Source organism: Leptinotarsa decemlineata, unplaced genomic scaffold, assembly GCF_025532065.1.
Source record: "Leptinotarsa decemlineata unplaced genomic scaffold, Ldec_3_MD MMD2_tig00000035_RagTag_RagTag, whole genome shotgun sequence".
Classification (NCBI taxonomy): domain Eukaryota; kingdom Metazoa; phylum Arthropoda; class Insecta; order Coleoptera; family Chrysomelidae; genus Leptinotarsa; species Leptinotarsa decemlineata.
The window spans coordinates 23,936,297-23,948,644 of NW_027412540.1; the positions used below are offsets into that span (position 1 = coordinate 23,936,297).

At 37.8% G+C, this 12,348-nt stretch overlaps 1 protein-coding gene across 4 annotated transcripts in view; it reads right to left on the reverse strand.

Annotated features, from left to right (window-relative positions):
- Positions 1–12,348, reverse strand: part of LOC111501843 (protein amalgam) — a 335,770-nt gene that overhangs the window by 21,596 nt on the left and 301,826 nt on the right. For all 4 annotated transcript variants that reach the window (XM_074172070.1, XM_074172072.1, XM_074172069.1 and 1 more), the window contains exons 2-3: positions 9,958–10,194; positions 4,268–4,524 (exon numbers count right to left, since the gene is read on the reverse strand). In XM_074172070.1, the coding sequence (XP_074028171.1) occupies positions 4,268–4,524; positions 9,958–10,194 (494 nt within the window). The remainder of the gene's footprint in view (positions 1–4,267; positions 4,525–9,957; positions 10,195–12,348) is intronic.

Sequence of the window (12,348 nt, forward strand, 5' to 3'; positions counted from 1 at the left end):
AGGCGTAATATCACTGCACGCTAGTCGAATTTTCATTTTCAGATCATCCACATTCAAAGGGGGAGTAGTGAAAACAATATCTTTTAAATAACCCCATAGGAAAAAATCAAGCGGTGATAAATCTGGGAAACGAGCCGGCCACCGAATTGAACCCTTATTACCAATCCATCTATTTGTGTACGTTCTATCCAGATATTCAGTAACAACCTGTGAATTGTGAGGAGGAGCACCATCTTGTTGCCACCAAATTCCTTGTCATTCTGCTATGGGAACATCTTCCATCAACTGGATCAAATCATTTTTTCGAAAATGTAAATATCGCAATCCATTGAGATTTTCATTGAAAAAGTAAGGTCCTATGATGCGGCCATTGAACAATCCACACCATACATTAATACCCCAAGTAGTTTGAAAATTACTTTCGCGGACCCAGTGGGGATTTTCTTGAGACCAATAGTGACTGTTATGTCGATTCACAACTCCATTATTGTGGAATCGCGATTCATCGCTCCACAAAATTTGACTGAATATGTTAGGACTTTCATGTAATATTACCTGAATACAAGCAATGAATTCAAGTCGTCGATCAAAGTCCGTGGGTTTCAAACCTTGTACCAACTGAATTTTGAATGGGTGGTATTTATTTTATTTCAGAATTCTCTGTACATTAGATTTACTCACACCGACTTCTTCTGCAAGAGTACGGATAGAAACATGTGGATGAATAATAATATAAGCCAACACATTGATCTCTAAATCTTCAGTTCTAACAGATCTCGTATGATGACGATCCTTTATAGTAGAAGGAAATGACCCAGTTCGCAATTTTTCTACAACTCTCGAAAAAGTCATTCGTGACGGAATGGGTCTGTCTGGAAAACGTTCTTGGTATAGACGTTGTGCTTGACGGCAGTTTTTCTGACATTCCCCAAAAATTAATAACATATCAATGCAATCACTTGGACTAAACGCGAAAGGCATACTGGAGTTTTCGCACAAAGAACACAGTTACTGTTTTGCAAAGAATCACTGAATCGAACTGACAAGTAGATACAATTCAACAACATTTGTTACTATGGCATCAACAAGCATAAGCTACTTGATGAAATTGTGCAATATAAAGCAATTCACCCTCAAGTTAGTCACATTCTCAAGAATTTCAATATTATATTCAACTGATATCGATATCGTATCGTAGAGGTGAGAATAATGGTTTGTATTCAGTAGTAGTCTAGTTCGTGTACGAGTAAATAAGTTTTTTTGAAACTTTATATTTAAGGAAAAGTGCAATAACTCAACAACGCCGTAACCGAATTTCAAAAACCAAATATGAAATGATATCAGAATTTAACGTAGCATCTGAATATGTAATGATATACAGGGCGTTCTATTTTAAAAAATGGAATTTTGGTCTGTAGCACCTACACCAAACACCCTGTATATTTAAAAATTATATCAAAATATAGCTCTCATGAACTCCTAAAACTTTTGTATGAAACATTTTTGTGTATCTCCTTCAACAAACCAGATATTGCCTGTCACATAAAATGTGGGACACCCGGTAAATATGTTAAAAAACTAAAAGGTCTTCTGAGCAGGAGGCGATAATAAAAAGTACTGTGTTTTATTATAAAAAGAGTGACAAAAAAGGGGTGGCAGCACTGCTTCGAACAAGACCGCTGCGCCCCCCTCGACGAAGCTACTGTTAATTTGATAGGAGGAGCCTGGACAAACGCGTCCGACTGGGAAGCAACGTCCATTAACTTAGAGAAAGAGAACTGTGGCACCCCGGAAACCGGAGACACCAGGTCACCCATTTGTTTTATATGGATGATCTTAAACTTTATGCCTTTGGAGAAAAGGACCTCCATCAGTTCTTGGGGGTGGTAGAAAATTAAACGCATGCTATCGGTATGAAGTTTGGGATAGATACATGCATAATGGTCCATCTCAAAAGAGAACGATGCGGGAACTACGGGGAGGATGTGCAGCTCGTAGATGGAAGCATCCTGCATCATCTGGATGCCGGAGAGATGTATACTTACCTGGGGGTGGAACAACGTCACTCACAAGAGGTAACAACAGTGAAGAACTCTCTCCGCGGCAAGTATCAGCACAAACTTTGACAGATCTGGTCATCCGCAACAAATATGCTCGCCGTTCCAATTTTATTCTACTCGTTTGGAGCAGAGTATGAACTGTATCAATTTGACGTGAAGACCCGAAAAATAATGCAACTCCATAGAAGTTTACATCCCAAATCATCGGTTTCACGGTTGTACTTCCCTCGACAACAGGGAGGCCGTGGACTTTCGAGTTTGGAGTGTCTACATGATAAAATGGTACTGGATGGAGCCTGTGAAGTCGTCAGGAGTTCGGATTCACTTCGGAAGCCCGAAGAGTGCTTTATTATCACCTACGGCACTCTTACGGTATTGACAAGACACCGGTGTTGCTTACGCTCCGGGGAATATTCAAGATGAAATATAGGGGAGTGAGAGATAAAATATTATTGACAGTCTTACAATTCCTGATAATAGAACTGTGAGATCGACAAGCAGAGTTAACAAAAAAATGTATGTGATTATCAAAAGTTGATAGTCAGAATAGACAAAGTCCATCCGAATGTTATTTGGAAATCTCAATATCTCAATCGAAACTTTATGGGTATAATAAGACATTTTTAAGTCGAATCGATACATTATTCTGAAGAAAATCGGGTTACTCAAATGTTGGCTCTGTGGTCAAGGCACGATAGATTTCAACAATGAAATCCTATGGTTCAAAAATACGAGTTTAGTCATTTACGTACTATGTTCATGTGACTTCAATAATTGTAATCTCGAACAAATGTTGTTGAAATTGCTCGTTATAATGGTGATAAAATTGATTTAATTTCAGAATTGATTTTGTTCTTATATCGATGCATTCAGCTGATAATATTTCAGGAAATAATCTTCAAGAATATCCTTCGATTTGAAAATTTTCTCAGATAAATGTTGAATTTTTGGACTCAAACTTTGTTATTTTTGAGCAATATCAACCGATCAATCAGCAATAGATGAAACCACGAGTCCGCGGACGCTGGTTGGCTATCATGGTATTGCCTAATGATGGAGTTATCGATGAAACATGGAAATGTATCGATACAATTTTGAAGTCTTGTGCTTTTTACCATGAAAGTTGCGTGGTTATCTCAGGAAGTGAAGATGGAACTGACACTGTCGGCAACGACTCTTTTTGAATCTCATTAAATTCGATTCAATTTATCATAACACTGATTCATGAAACATATTCCGCCACGTTAACGGAAATATTTCAAATATTCTGCACAATCAGTCGTTTCGTGTCATACCAAGAAAAAAAAACAATACAGTTACATCAGTATATGAGTATATGAGCATTTGAAAAGACCTTGACACGTAATGTTTGTGTTTGTAATAATCAGCATAAATTATTGTCGCTTGTGAAGTTAGAATTTCACTTCCTTCTGAGGCAACAATTCTATTGAATTGACTTTCTCAGTTAGACTATCTAATTGTACCTACATCACTGCCGATAAGGAAAAAATATATCAGACTGAACGTTTCTGAAAACCTAATTTTCTCGACCCTTCCAACATTGTTATTTCGAAAAATGTTCAGTGGGAATGTTCCTCAATTTGGGTTATTACAGCAAATGCAAGGTTGAACAAAATGAAGTTGAGTTTAACTCATGAATTTTTCAAATTCACTTCGAAAAGTATTCAAATTGATGTTTCAACTGTTGGGTTTTAATATTTATTGATTCATATATTGGCAACAGCGCCTATATCAAGTTGAAATAATTTATACGTACTTAGATATTCTATAAATCAACAATTGAGGCAAAATATAAATTATAGTTCAATACCACTTCCACAAGCCACATAAACAACAGTTGTTTTGTTATTCAGTTATATAGAGGAAGATAGGTTAGGTGCACAAAATGTCATATATGTCACAGCTATAACCGATGTTGCCAAATGGTGAAATAGAAACGAATCCCTTTAAATGCTGAATGCATTATTTCATTCCTCTTTTTTAGGTATTTGAATAATTTTTTGAAGAAAAAGGTTGAATTAATAAGTTTAAAATGCGTTGTTTTAGAGCTCTTTTATGAAAACTACTTGATTTTCGTCAGGAGGAACATTCCCTATTATATTTGACCACTGCTAACCATTCCGTTGGTACCAACTTGTTCACAGCTCATGGATGAAAGGTAAAACCTAATTAACGTTTCTCCTTACCTCTGTCCTGTTATTTGAAGGAATGATTGCCATAATTTGTGGCGGTGTTAGTGGTACAATTTTGTGAAGAAGTTGTGGCCTCTTATCGTCTTCGTTTGAAGTAATAAGAATGCAGGCGTAATTTCCAAAATCGTTGCTCGATGTCACGTTCACTTCCAAAGTGTTATTGGGAAACTCCATGAGATTGGTCGACCTGCTGACCGCTATATGACCTTGGAAGATGAGTGATCCGTCTTTTTGCCAAACAATGACAACGTCTGAAAAGTAAAATATTTTATTATCATACCTGAAACTGACATTAACGGGAGTATTTTGAAAGTCATTAGTCATTATTATTGATTTTACGTGATGTCTCTGATAAGAAGTATTCTCTAAGTGGGTTCACACTAATATTTTCATTATTTTTTGATGATAGAGGTAACATCTAAATGAATTGTTAAACATGCTGAAGACACAAAGTATCCAGCTGATAACCTCGAGGAACACCAATTCAAACTGAGAATAATATCTGTGCTATATGTCTACCACATATCCAACATAATACACACATCGGAAAAGTCTAGGGATATTTTTATAACATACTAAATATCATACAAATAAATGCATGAGGTCGTTTAATTTCGATTAAATTGGTACACTCGACCACCCTGTAGATTTCTATGGGTTGAACAAAGCCTGCAAAAACGGGAACTAATCTTTTATCAAGTTTTTTACAAACTGTAGGTTTTTGGCTAAAATGTATAATCTGAAAGTGTCGAGTTTGTACATTCTATGCAGTTGTTGCTCAGCAATTAAACTGAAAATATTGTGCTTTAACATGGAACGCCATCACTTACCATTGGCTGAGATGAATAGAGCTGTAGGGCTTCTTCAAGGTGGCATGCGACAAAATGATGTAGCTCTTCGTTTGGGGGTCTCCCAAAGTGTTATCAGTCGATTGTGGCGGCGTTTCCGTGAAACTGGCAGTCCAGCCGAACAACATCCAGGGCGAGGACGCGCTACAACTGCAGTTCAAGACCGATTTTTGGTCTTAACCGCAAGAAGACAATCGACAATCACAGCACCTGAGTTGGTTAACGTGTTGCAGCAGACGCACCAGGTAACCATTGTTCGTGATACTGTCAGAAATCGACTGCATGAAGCAGATCTCCACAACAGAAGGCCACTTAGATGTCCACCTTTGTCGAGAGGCAATCGCGGTAGAAGATTAGAGTTGTGTCAAGAACATCAAAACTGGGATGCAAATGATTGGGCCACAGTTTTGTTTACAGACGAGTCCAGATTTGGATTTCATCCAGATTCTCCTCGAGTAAGACGAGGAGATGTGGAGACGACCTGGAAATAATGAACGTTTGGGACACGTCCAGGAAGTCCACACATACAGAGGTGGTACAGTAATGCTATGGGGCGGAATCATGATCGGCGGCAGAACCGATCTCGTTTTTCCAAATCGCTCCTTCACAGCTCGACAGTACCTCGACACCATTCTTCTACCTATCGTCCGTCCGTTTGCTGGTGCTGTTGGTGAAAACTTCCACCTAATGCACGATAATGCTCGTCCACATGTCGCGCGTCTAGTGACTGACTGGCTCACCAACGAAGGAGTTGATGTATTGCCATGGCCAGCACAATCACGGGACCTGAATCCCATCGAGCATGTGTGGGACATGCTTCAACGAAGAATTACTCCGCATATGGGGAACATTCACACAACGTTTCAATTGAGAGAGCTTTTAATCGCTGAATGGGCAAATGTACCTCAACAAGACATTGTCAATCTCATTTTGTCGATGCACGATAGATGTAGGGCCGTAATAAACCAGCGTGGAGGCCATACTTTGTACTGATTCCAATTTTTTTTGTATTATGATTTTTTTTCGGGGTGCCAAAGAAGAGCCATATTTTTTTTTAGTTTTGCTTATATGCGCACTCAGTATTTTTGACCATTTAATAAATTTTGTTGTAAGTTACATTCGTTTAATAATCACCCGTCAACTTTTTTTCCCTAAAGCGATCTAAAAAAAAAATATTGCCATTTTTAAAAATATCCCTAGACTTTTCCGATGTGTGTATTAAGGGTTAGACGTTGAATCAAATATGAACAAACAAACAAATGAAGAGGTACGAAATCACGAACTACAAGGATAAACGAAGCTTTCAACGATTGTCTCTTGCAAAACCAAGTTCAGCCTTCGACCACAGGAAGAGAAATCGTTTTCTGTTTCTCTGCAGTTTCCACTGCAGACAGGCAACTGGATAATACCATAGTCTAAAACAAAAAGTAATTTCACATCGACATGAATAGATCCTCCTGCTGCCGGTGAAGATGTGCTTCCGTAGCTGATGTCCTGGAATCCAAATTAAGTGACGAGACAAGCAATATATTGGAGGGAGGGTGAGTGTAAGCTCACAGCACTTAGACCACATGTAACCCATTGTACATCCTTCCGGGGAGTTGTCTTCCTAGAGCATCGTCCATCCTGTCCTTTCCAGGAAGATGGACAGGTCACTGGGAGACATCTCCTTTATATCGGCAGGTGTAGGCCAAGACTCGCCGAACACACACTCTCTTGTTGACGATAACTCCGGGCACTCGCATAGGACATGCCTGACAATTTCATCTTCCTGTTCACACATCCTACATAGAGGTGTATCCACTAGTCCCATATTATGAAGGTATTTCCTTAGTTGACTGTGGCCAGTCAGAAATCCGTAGATTTTTCCTGGTCATCGCCAGATATTTCTTCGGCGCCAGCTTCCCAGGGTCGCCCAAGGTGATCCTGGCAAGATTACATCCTTTGATACCATCCCATCTCTTTAGGGGTTGAGCATGGGTGTAACATTTGGCTAGTTTCCCAATTGTCGAAGTCATCAGGCCGTAGATGCCACTGGGTTCTAAAATTCTTAGTCCAGCCGCTTCTTCGGCAAAAAGTCGGTAATGCGATTACCTTTACTCCTGTCGTGCCCTTTAACCCACCTCAGGATAATGTTATTATCTACCGAGGCTTTGGCTAAATCTTGGTGACACTCAAGTACTAGCCCTGAGGTTACATGTTGTCTGTTCAAGGAAATAGGGCTTGTCTGCTGTCAGTGCAGATCGTTAGGTTTTTGCCAGAAATTCCTTTCCTGGTCATTTCTTTTGTGGCGATTGAGATACCAGCCAGTTCTGTTTGGACCACCCTGGAATTTTGTCCCATTCCCCACTTAATCCTTAGGCTTAGTCATCCGGAGTACACTCCACATCCTGAGCGTTCTTGGATTTTTGAGGCGTCTGTATATATGCGTACTGCATTTGTAGCATCTGACTCTGTGTTCTATTTTATTTGTATTTTGTAGGGTTTATTAAACACAAACCTGGGTTCAATTGCATCACCGGTTGCCTGCAGCAGAGGTTGCGCAGTAGACTCCATGTTTCTCGATTGCGTTATTCCAAATATGGATGACATATGATAGAAGGTCTTCTGTCGATCTTTGTTTTCGAAAGCCATATTGATGATCGATTAAGATGTTGAAGCCTTCCAAATATTTGAGGATATGATGGTTTATGACTTTCTCCATGATTTTTGATATCACTGATAGCAAAACTACTGGTCTATAGTTATTTGGGAAATTTTTCTTACCCTTTTTGGGAATAGGCTGAACGACAGCAACCTTTCAACAAGAAGGGAAAACCCCTTTCTTATAAGACAGGTTGAAAAGTCTGCAAAATACTGGTGCGAGTTTATTTGCGCACTTTTCAAGTACGATGACGGCCACTTCATCAGGGCCAGATGCCATGTTGATATCGAGCTGTTTCAAAATTTGCCTGACTAGAAGTTGTCGAAAAGCAATCTCCGGCATTGTGGATTCTAGTGTGGGAATAGTGGGTGGTAGGTACCTTTTCCAGAAAATCGTGTATGGAGTGGGACACAAGTTGTTCAGCTAGTAGATTTGCTTTTTCTTTGGCTGCTGTTGCAACTGAACCATGTGCTTGTGTTAGTGGTGGCATTGTGGATTTTATGGAGTTCTGATTAACAGCTTTAGCTACTGACCAGAAGGATCTGGACCTGTTGGAATTGGCAAGCAGTTTATTCCTAATTATCTGATTGTGAAGTTCTCTGCTTTCATTTATCCTAAGTTTGCAGCTGTTGAGGGCATTAACAAACCCAGTTCGGTTTTCGGCACTGGGATTTTTGCGTCACTGCTGGTAGACGTGATTTTTGGGGCCTGCCGTTAGAAAGTCGTTTCATTGAGAAAGGAGTATATGTATCCTAGAATGACAGAATGACTTCCGTGCCTTCAGAAGCACAAGTTGATAGATCTTTAGAGCTGAAACAATAATCTAGCCAGGGGAATTTTCGGAAATGGTCTTGAAGATCCTCCCATTCAGCTGATCTGTAATGCCAAACTTTGCGCGGCTTAGATTGTTCCCCAAAATTTATCGGTAGTATCGTCATTGCTTGTTCGTAATTTTTTGGCCAATAACAACGCCGTAATCATGCCTCAGCCAGAGTATTCACCAGATATGGACCCCCGCGACTATTTCTTGTTCCCATGATTGAAGAGACTGGGTTTATTTCTTCTTAAATTGAATATATACACTTTTTTCAATGTTCACTATCAAATTATTAGCATTGCACCAATTTCTGAAAGAGTTTATGACTTCGTTTACAGTATTTTCCAGTTCCTTCAGGGTCTGTGCAGAGGCCATCACCGAAAAATCGTCTGCAAACATTGTTACTTGTCCATTTGTGATATGGTCGGGCATATCATTGACGAACATTAAGAAGAGTAGTGGTCCCAACACTGACTCCTGCGGAACCCCGATATCCACGAAGTAGGTTTCAGAACATTCATTTTTTATTTGTACATAGGCCTTTCTTTCATTAAGGTATGACTTCATTACTTTAAGAATTTTTCCTCTTGTTCCATTTCTTTCTAGTTTATTTAGAATAAAATTTATTTGTAGGCTGTCAAATGCACACGAGAGATCAAAGAAAATGCCAACAACGAAATTGCCTGCATCAATATTATAATAGACACATTCCATGAATTCAATTGTTGCACTTTTCGTTGATCTCCCTGCGCGGAATCCATGTTGTCGAGATGAGATAATAGGTACGATCAAAAATTTTAGAAGTAACGTTTAAGGTTGTCACCTGTCTATAGTTGTCCGGTGAAGTACGTTCGTTTTTTTAAAGAATAGGTATCACTTCACCCATTTTTAAATGGGACGTGAATACGCCTGTGTTGATTGTCAATTTGATCAGGTATGCCAGGGGTTCAGCAAAAGTTTCTTTTAGAGTTTTTAGTATTTTCACACGTATTTTGTCATAGTTGAGAGCACTTTTTGACCACTAACATAGTAGAAATAGAAACTTTCGCTGATACTTTTTGTAGGCAGTGTACATTCTGTTGATTTACTTTGACCGAATTTCTTGTCTAGTTTTTCCTTCGTTATATTGGAGAAATGAAAAGCAAAACTTACTGTTACTTCTTTCACTTGATCAACATTTGCGTCATTGATTTTCAAAGTAATATTTGATTTGCTTTTGCTCCTACCTATTTCATTATTCAAAATTGGTAATGGACTGGGAAAAAAAATATAAACTTCTTAAGTTAAGACAACATAGGTGTCTTTCATCTAAGATTCAGATCCTGTGAACAATGCCGACAGCAAAGGCGTGAAATATATATGAAAATTCACAAACCTGGGTTTGATACATCGCACGGTAACCGTACAACATCTCCAATTTTCGCAATCACCACTTGAGCCTGCGTCAGAAATTCCACCGTTTCCTCTTCTACAGGTCTCAGAGTGTCATTCGTTTCATCAGGAGGCCCTTGTCCATCTTCAGAATCTTCGTAATCACCGTATTCGTCGTTTTGTACATCGTCGTCTACTAGAGCCCCGTAAGTGTCCTCTATGTTTTGAGATTTTGCCCTCCCTGAAAAAAAGTAAAACAAAAATGAAACAACGATAACATTATGAAATGAAGATGTATTAGGTTAGGATTGACCCCTTTTACTAATCACCCGTTTATCTGTACCTATAATTCATGGACCATTTGTTCTGTATCTGTTCTAATTTAATTTCTCTCTTTATCATCTAAAACACTTAACCAAGAATAATTGAAATGGAATTTTTCAATGGCTCCATACAAATTAGAATAGTTCTTATCTTATATCGATTCCAGGGAATTTGTTTCCCAACCCGTCTCATAATTATCACAGCCATAGGAATTACCACAATAAACATGTCTTTAGATTCGTTATTTATATGTATTCAGTTTTCATAGCGTCAAAAAACTTCCTGAGAGTGCATCTCTTGAATAAGCAATTAGGGGCTCCCTTTCATGTGAATCGCTATAAATAATAATGCGTCATAGTACGACCCTTACTTTTTCAGCTGCGGTAAGAAATAATAGGAAAATAGTTTGTGGAAGGAACGGAATAAAAAAAACATACCTGCTGCCAAAGTATTAATCAAAAGGCCAACGAAATGCCATGTCACTTAACCTATGGCGCTTATTCAGGATTCTGTTGAGGTGACAGCAGGGGTGTATACAAATTTAAACGACTCATTATGTAGAATGATACTTTTTTCACTCGTATTTATTTCCATTCTTTGTGTTGGTTTGTTTGGTTATCAATGATAGATAATTATTTTATATTCCCACTAATAATTTTTTGAGTCACAAAAAAAGCTTTCGTGATGACTACAACATTTTGGGGTTGTTATTTTACACACAAGTATTTATCAGACGTGGCATTTTGAAATATTATTCAGTTGAGTTTGTTGATTTTCTGTATACTTGAGTTAGGTTAGAATGATTTTTATTACAACCCTTATATTGAAAATATGTACATAAGAAAATGGATAGTCGATGTAGCAGTTCTCGGAAAATACAACAATTCAACAAACTACACTCTGTTTTCAAATAGTAGAAAGTAATAAATACTCATTATGAATGCAAAATGAATCAATAAATTCAATCAATCAATCAATTTATTCTATTCAGATACATATTCTTGTCTTTAATAGATGTTGGCATATCTTTAATGATAATCACAGTAAATTAAAAAAATAACAATAAATAAGTGCTGGTGTTCAGTTTTTGGGAAACGCCTAATATAAGCAAAGCTTGTGTTGCGTATTTTCCCAGATCTGAACATAACCATGAATGTTAGTGAGAAAAAAATACTGTTCAGCCCTTTCAGTAAGAAATTAAAATTTATAATAAAAAAAATTAATAGAAAGCAATGATCAACCCGAAGAAGGATTGAACTATACAATAAGGCAAAGTGGAGGCAGGTCTGAGTGAGATAAAAAAATTTTCAGACATGATTCAGTGAGTTGATTCAAATATTTCTTTTAATAAATCAAAGTTGTGATCTACGAAGGATCTAATTGTTTTTTAACGTTCATTAATATTTTATATATTTCTTAGTTCAATGGGAACTTGATTGACAAGTTTTGGTCCAAAGTAAGTATATACATTTTCATAAAAAGGAACATTAATTGTTCTCTCGGATTTGGCTCGGGTATCGTGTATGTGTGTCAGAAATGTGAGAGGCGAGTTCAACATCCATAGTACCCAGTGATAGGTGTATAATTTTCTGATATTAAATGAACTAGCCTCCAAATATAAGCTATTAGTTGGATGTCTTCTATTTTTCTCAAATACTATTTTAAGCAATGTGGTTTTTGTATCACTTGAAGATTATGTAAGTGTGTTTCATTCAACCCACCCCAAACAATAATACCTTATAGATTCAGCTAATGCATCGTATGTCATCAGTAATAAATGTTTATTTAGTATGTTTCTGAGTTGGTAGAATTTGAGTCTTTTCACGAGAAAATCTACATGTTTGTCCCAGCGTACATGTTGGTCAACTATCACAACCAGATATTTCATTGTATCCGTTTTCTTGTATGTTGACAAGAACAAATTATAGGAGTTTGGCAATTGGGGGTATGTATGAAAATGTTTTTCTCTAGTGGTTGATGAAAAGGTTAGGAATTTTGTTTTGTCAACGTTTAGACCCAAGAGACTAAAATTCAGCCACGAGAATATGATGTTCAATCCATTTTGTGCTTT